Here is an 8,604-nt window from a genome sequence, read left to right on the forward strand (position 1 = left end):
GATAACGGACGATTACGCCACTGTTTATGTTCGTTCGCGCAGTTTTCGATGAGTCATATCATTCTTAACTTGGACGGAAATGAAATTTGTTACAACGTTGCACTTAGTCTTTCATATTTGTTGTTAGTAATTTAGAAGACATTTTGAAACACATACGGAACGATAATAATTTTTAAAAATATAATAACACAAAAATGAAAAGGGAACTCGGGTACATTTATCGAGAGCCACAAATAATCCTTCAAAGAGCCGCATGTGGCTCGCGAGCCGCAGGTTGGCCACCCCTGCCCTATAGCAAATTAAATTTTTATATTAAAGTAAACGTAGTAAACGATAAAAGATAAAATTAAATCGATACACGTGCCCCAATACAAAATATTTAATACCTTTTTAATGTAGTTAAAATTTTTATAAAATTTAAAATTTAGTTCGTAACTATTTTTCGACTTTGTTTTTTATTTATCGACATTGTATAGAGACCCCTATTTCTTTGGGAACCAGGACAATTTACTCGTTTTGTTCTCCTGGGCATCCCTGCTGATGGGTTCGTATTGAAAGACATACAATCATACAAATTAATCGTCAAACTTCGAATTAAATTTATTCTGACTTCTTCAATCGCAAGATAAAGTCGGAAAGAAAGACTTTGTCGCTGTAAATGTTCAAATAACTCGTAAAAATAGCAAAATCTTAAAATTTGCTTGAGCCTGAAATATAAATTCTAGGAAGTTTTCTTTAAAAAAAATAATAATAAATAAATAACAATTTTCTAGAGAAGAAAGTAAATATTTTTTCTTAGAATTAAAATCAAATGAAGGTTTTAGAAAAGCCAATTTCTTGAACCATGTTGAATCAAAACAAATTGAGTAAAAAGCGAATTGAATTATTTTCCTTTGAATAAAGAATTGAGTATATATGTATATCAAGAAGCTTTTTTGTTTTGATTATAGGCAATGCCGGATTAAGCCTCTAGCGGGCCTAGACAAAATTTAAATTTGGTCCATTTAAATAAGTTGTTTCTAAAGAAATTTTAAATAATGTGACTTAAAACTTTTATTAATAATACAGAATACAAACACTAATGCAATAATAATTGTATATAAGAGTTTCTGACATAACTAAAAATATATAAAAAGATATATAAGTATACTCATTAATCAGACTTTAAATTTAAATTTTTATTCTTTTAATTTTTTATTTCTCGATAAAGTTAATTACAACTGGATCCACCAAAATGTCCTCTTACATAATTATTTTACTATAATTATTATATATGTTGTGAACATAGATGTACCGTGCAGTATGTATGCATATTTGGAGTTATACACTGGTACAGTATGTAGCACTAAATCAGATTTTATTACTTTATCAATTATTATGATGACATTTATTTATATTATTATTTTAAAATAATATTCTATATTATTAAAAATTTATTTTAAACTATTTTCTTTATGAATACTAGTCTATTATTTCGATAAAATATTTGTTAATATATTCATAAAGTTATTTTTTTCTTATAAACAATGTCATTTTATTTTCAAATTTTACATTTAAATGTGTTTATAGCCTTTGGGAATATGATTACAATGGAATTCGAAAATGATGAAGTAATTTTCATTTAATATTTATTCTATTATTCGTCTCTCTTTTCATAAACTTTTGCCTCATTAATCTTGACTGAATAAAGATAAACATCACAGTCCTTGGCACAATCAATGATTAAAATTTCTAGCTTTTTGGGTTAATCGTGAATTATATTTTAATTTTATTTAAGTAAGAATGGATTTGAATTTGACCCTAATTCTAACTAGAAAAACAAAAATAAAACAATTCCTTTGTTTAATGCAACTTAATCAAATATCATTTAGTAGTTAATTAACGTTAATCTTTAAAAACTCCTACCTTAAAAAATAAAATAAATTTATCTACTATATCACTAATTTTTTAAAACTCCGCTCTTTGGGCACTAAGAGGACCTCTTTTTAGCCCTCTTAATGCCCAAATAGCCATGCATGGGCACTAAGTGGCATATGGATTCAGTTAGGCCCATAATGGGGCTACCGGATGGTGAGGGATGGATCTAGACGGTCCGGTGCGAAATATTTCTGGGCATTTTAACGTTTGGATTCAACTCCGGATCTCCAGAGTAGTAAGCAGCCATATTAGCTGCTCGGCCATCCGGCCGTTGCTGTATATCACTACTTATATGAGATGGAATTTGTGACACGTTTTTTAAAGTAGTTATAATATTTTTTTTTATCAATAAAGAATTTATGTATAGGCTAATTTAAAAAGTTTTTTTGAGATGCTGTAAAATTCATTTTATAACAACTTATATGAAAAATGCTTATGAGTCATGTTCTATTTAGGAATAAAAGAAAGATTGAATATTATTTTTAGATTCTAGTACTAATTAAATTTGATTTTTCAGGCGCTTTTTCAAAATTTATGAATATACTTTTTATTTTATTAATTATTATTTAAAAATAATACTGTTGTTGAGTTTTATCTGAACAGAAAAATAATTCAAATAGAAAAATAAATATTCATATTACGTTACAGTAAATTTTTTTTGTAAATATAATTTATTTTATATTATTTAAGTTATTTAATATAAGAAATTAATAGAAATAGAGCATTCCAGTGAAATTGTATAGGAAATTATACCGAGAAATTTTTGCTGTAAAGAAAAATATAACACTTTATAATTACTAATATCTATTAATACCTATTATCATGATAGATACATAAAATTTGTATTATAAAATTATTAAAAAATTACTTAATTATTTAATTAACGATCAAGTTTTGTGTTTTTTTTTTTTTCTTCCTGTTCGAACTATAAAAATAACTATTAACTTGTACAAAATGCTGTTGCGAAATGACTCCTTACGTCTTCAGTCATGTTTAAAAAATGTCTTTAGAATACATTCTTTAAATTAGAAAAATAAAAAAAAATATTGTCTATTGAATAGAACATTCTCAGACATAATAAAACCCTTTTTCTTTTCACTATTATTATTTTTTTCCTTTTTTCGTTCCTCTTTATGGCATTTTGACATTTTACAATTTAATCCTTTAATTTAATTAAAGTAAATTAACTGGATTTGTTAATTGAATTTTTTCCTTTTGTTTATTTTCAATATGTTTTAAGTAATCAAAAAAGTTTTTCTAACAAAAATTTTATTCTTAAATGATAAAAAATAAGAGAAAATATAGAAAATTTATATAATATTCTGTATTTCTTACAATCTATATTTTTAATATTTATAGACACATTATTTATTTAATATTTTTTATAAACACAGTCTTCACTTAATATTTTTAATAAATTCATATTTACAAATACAGTTTTTATTTATTAAAACTTACGCTTTAAATTGCATTAAAACTTATACATAAAAGTATATTAATATTTAATTAAATTTCTAGTAATTTTAAACATATTCTCATGATAAAGATTAAAAATATCTGTTGCAAGGATCAGTTTAACTGGTTAAATTGTTAAGTGATCGGAGTAAACATTAAAAGAGAGAGGCTCAAAACAGGATAACTTGACCTATTTTCTTATACATGGTCATTTGACCTTATTAAAAAGGATTATGAATGGAACTACTCCATGCAACATAATCAAAAATAAGAACTATTAATAATATCTTTTATGTTAACAGTTTAACGTTATTTAGAGGAAAATAAGTCAGAGTTTACTTATAATCCTTTAAATCTTTTACAAAGTAAATTTAACTACATAAATTTAAAAGTTAAAAAGCCGACGATAAATAATTTTATAATTTATATTCAGTTGTAGAGACTATTCAAATTTCCTTTCTTTTTTATTTTAAAAATAAATTACCTTACAAAAGATTTACAAGGATTTGAAATCTATTTATAATTTAAGCAAATGCAAAGAAATTTAACTATCTTCTATTTTTACAAATCAAAAATGAATTAGCTCAGAGAACCTCTTTGTATAACAATGTCACGTAGAACCTATTTGCATTTGTTGTATTAACAAGTGTTTTGTGACAAATTTTCCTCGAGGAAGGATGCAAAATGAATTAAAATATGGTATAATAATCAATTAGAGCAGCTGTAGGTGCTAATTACGACTTTTATACAAGTATGATCGTACCCTTTTCAATTAAGATAAGGTGATAATGTGAATATAAATGAGATGAAATAAAATGATTACTTTCTTTTATACATATTTTTTTTTTTAAATAAAATGTTTTATTTACTTAAAAATATTCTAAATAAGTCTAATTATGGTAATTCCTATCAAACTAACTGACGTCCTAAAAATTAGGTCTTTAATGTAATTATGACAAAAATAGTTGCAGGTTTAAGGAAGCTTATATTAATTTTATAAATATAATGAAAAAAAATGCATGAATAATGCAAAAAAAAAAAATATGAAGAATATCGTAAGAGTATTATATGGTAAAAAGTTACGAAAAAGCTTTGGGATATTTTAATTTGTATAATAAATACATAGAATGCAAAGAGTAATATATTTTGTATTAAGATCATAAAGAAAACATGTAATTATATTTTAAAATTTGATTATTTTGAACTTTTCCTACTCTTTAATTTTGATGTTCTTTGTTTCGCCCTTCCTTAAGGCAAGTTTTTAATTGTGTGAACTTACAAATTTTTTTCCCTTCTTGTGCCTCTTCTTTTTGAACGTGGATTCCCGGAAATTATCCGGAAAAAAAAATACACAATTAATTGCAATTGGCAGAGAATTTTCAAATTTTCTATCATTTAGGCTATGTCCTATTGTATAGAAATTAGTAGAGATTGAGAAAAAATAATTATTGCTAACGCAGCCTTAACAAAATTTTAATTAGAATAGCTTTATAGTTCTTTACATTTTTTATAAATTAAGCGGGTTTTTTTAATATATAATTGATTTATTTTAATATTGGGATAGATCTGATAGATATAAGTTTAAAAAGTTGATCTGTGAAACAAGAAATTAATTAAATTATTATGGTAATCGTTTATTTATAGTAAAATTACTATAGAAAGTGACTAAAGTTATTTATAGCAACAATAAGAAAGTAAAACATGAAAAATAACTCGAGCGAAAATTGAGGACGAAGGAAACTTTCACTTCCAATATACTTTAACCCTATCACCAATATTGACAGTAGTAACAAGCAAAAAAGGGTGTATCCGACATTCCCCAGAGGCTAAATGCTGCCCTATTTTCAAGGTTCTTCTTTACTATATAAATCGAAAAGACTCCATTGAAAATCATAACACAAAATTTTCGAAGTTCTTCACAAGCTCACAATCTAACTCAACATCAACTATGAAAGCCGTGGTAAGTGATTGGAAAAAATCATATTTCCAGTAATTAAAATGTAATACTCGTTGTTCTTTCCACAGGTTTTGCTCTTGGTGGCTGTAATTGCTTCGGTTTCTGCTGGATATCTTGGATTAGGCGATGGATTAGGTTACGGATTAGGTGGTTATGGATTAGGCGGTTATGGATTAGGCTATGGTGGTCACGGTCTTGGATACGGCTATGCATATAAACCTGTGGTATCATATTCTGTCTATTCTAAACCATTGCTTGGATTAGGCCATGGAGTTTTAGGAGGAGGCTACGGGGGATTTTATGGCGGACATGGACTTTATGGCGGATGGTAATTGTTTCGAATCGTAAGTGAGTTTTCATTACAAGAATGTTTAAATAAAATTTTATGTAGAAAATATTGAATATACTTTTTTTTTAATCTAGAAATGAAATCTCAAGTTTATTATGTGGATTGATTTAAATACTTTACCTTTTGTAAAGTATTTGCAAAAGTTTTAAAAATTTGTGTAATTTTAACGTGAAATAAATGATTTTAAATATAGTATTTTGTTTTTTGTTTTTTCTTTTTAATTTCATCATCTAACGTTTTACTTTTCCCAATCTGTGGACATTAAGAGATCATTTTTATTCATGGCCATTACGCAACAAGACCGCCGGATTATGAGGCACAAAACTGGATATAGATCATGTATGAAAAATTTTTCAATTTTATAAATTTCCTTTAAAATGAATATTTTTAATTATAAATAAAATTTTATATAAACATAAAATACGTATTAAATTTAATAGGCCTAATATTAAGTTATAAAGAATGGTATTAAAAAAACAGGGAGAATTTTAGGCTGATTTTGAACTTACATAAAAAAAAATCTTCATAAGTGTTAATGATCAAGGAAATACGGAACTCACTTGATAATTCATGTTTAGGCTAAGAATTCAATCACTGTAATTTTCAATTCTGTCCAACCTCATGCTGATGAAGACACTTATGTCTAAATATAAATCATATCACCTAAATTTAATTGGAGAATGAAAACTTCAAAAACATTAGTCAATATTATTTAGAAAAGTAATGATAGAATTAATTAAAATTTAAGCAGCTTATGTAAAAATGGGAATTTCAACTACTACCAAATGAAATTATAGTTCTTGCGCGAAAACCTTAATTCTTCTTATGAAAGAACTGCCTCTGAGACAAAGATACAGGACATTCTAGAGAAAATAGTTGTCAAATAATAATGATATTCTTTTATAATCTATGCACCGATATATTATGTGAACGAAAAAATGTGTTCTTTTGTTTTTATAATCTAAATCTGAAATTATGCCATAAGTTATAAGATTTCTATTGTAATTGCCATTTTAAAGAAAATTTCAAAAGAAACTAAAATTATTTAATAATACTAGAAAGTAATGAAACATCTTTCTTTATATTCCATGAACTGAATAATGATTAATGTGTTTCAAAAATTTTTATAATTTCATTTCATTTAAAACTAAAGCTTATAATATTTAATACTGTAATATAATGATTTGAAACTATCCGACAATTTTCAGATCGTTAGATATAATTGTATGGTCTTCAGATAGATTTTTTAAAGTACGAAACGAATCTGAGAACATTTTCAGAAGTCTAAGTCAAAGAAACAAGTCTTAACCCTCAAAATTTCTCTCTGGAGAGAGTAGGTTTGTAGCTGAGACACTAACTGTTTAAAATTCAGTTCATACAAACACACACTTAGCACTCCTTTGCCTGTCCAAGGTTAAGTTGTGAGTTACGCTTACAATCCATCATATTGCATAATACTGTTGTAGAGAAGTTACTACTTACAGATATGTAATATTTTTGCGTGTCTCAAGATTATAAAAAGAAATTGCTTAGGGTAAGTTGGTATGAAATGGATCAAGCTAAGTTTGTACAGTCATATTTTAAGACTTTTAATTTTTGTCTTGTCCCCACTTGCTTCATTAAAGTTTATGGAAGTTAGTAAAAAAATTACTCGGGGGAGGGGGAACAGTCTGTACATGAGCGACGACAATACGCGAACACTTCGTCTCATCAGCACTAATAATAGTGAATTATTAGGCTTATGGTTACATATAAGAATACAGATCATTTATTAAGCAAAAGTAGAGAGATTTTCAACGATATTATGCTATGATAGGCCTAATATGGCAATAGGAAACAACTAAAATGCATTGCATATGGGATGAAATGAATCATTAAAATTTATAAAAATTTATCCACAGAAGCTGTATGAAAACGATAATGACCATCTGTTTGCATTATTAAAATCACGAACGTACACTATCCAAAACGATGTTTTCATTTGTCTGTTTTTTCATCGGTTATCATGTTCTTTTCATTTTAACTCGTTACTTTTACACTGTAAATTTTAATTTTTCAAAATTCAAGAATAGATTTAGTCTAATATGGTATTACTACAACTAGATTATATGGCTGGTCTCAAATTATGCTCATATAGACAGGGCCTAATCCACAATGAATCCGGTCAGGTAATCAGTAGAGTTACTTCTGGGAAGCCAAGACGTCAGTGTCTCGGCTCCCCAGAATGCCAAGAAATTTCCGAAATAATAAAAACTAAAGTGAAATTCTTTGAGACCAGTCTAAGAAACCAGAATCCCAAGATCACTTAGTTACGCAACGATGATAAGAAACAGGGTTCTTAATTTTATTTTTGTCTCTGCTTTGCGATCAATAACATGGCCTTTTCCATATCCATCGTGTAAAAATTGTTCTTAAATTATTTTAATATAGTGAGTTTGTTTTGATGTGTTTATGTTTAATTAGTTCGCTTATCATAATTGAAATGCATTTCATTCCACATGAAAATTGAGTATAATTCACCACAATGCAAGGTTGGAACAGATAGTTTGCCAGTTTTTTGAAATGTCAATATCATCATTGTCAATAAACTTACGCGTTTGAAAGTTATGGTCTTTCAGCCACTAGTTGTGATACTTTTTCAAATGCAGTTAATTTAATTTTCTCTGCTGTATTTTCTAAATGATATTGCTGAATCTGATCCATTTCGCTCCAACTTGCTGTAAGTGTCTGGGAGCTGCAATAAGGGTCTAGAAGAGCCTTATGAGGCTGGAGAGCCAATGCAGCTATAGTGGTTTATTTTTTCATTTTTTTCATTATTTAGTTATTTGTTTTATTTTCTTTTTTTTTCTTTCCTAAATATTATATGGCTTTTGTGATTTTGGTTTATCAGGAAAAGATATAGCAGTAATATTTTATTAATCATTCC

General features: G+C 26.9%; 1 protein-coding gene across 1 annotated transcript; it reads left to right on the forward strand.

Annotated features, from left to right (window-relative positions):
- Nucleotides 1-5,320: 5,320 nt before the first annotated feature.
- Nucleotides 5,321-5,661, forward strand: LOC111633007 (glycine-rich protein 3-like). The gene is made up of 2 exons (XM_023377533.1): nt 5,321-5,332; nt 5,398-5,661. Exons 1-2 carry the CDS (start codon nt 5,321-5,323, stop codon nt 5,659-5,661), a joined length of 276 nt encoding a protein of 91 aa, XP_023233301.1.
- Nucleotides 5,662-8,604: the final 2,943 nt, after the last annotated feature.

The sequence above is a fragment of the Centruroides sculpturatus genome, unplaced genomic scaffold, assembly GCF_000671375.1.
Source record: "Centruroides sculpturatus isolate CEXI.00-Female unplaced genomic scaffold, Cexi_2.0 scaffold110, whole genome shotgun sequence".
Taxonomy (NCBI): domain Eukaryota; kingdom Metazoa; phylum Arthropoda; class Arachnida; order Scorpiones; family Buthidae; genus Centruroides; species Centruroides sculpturatus.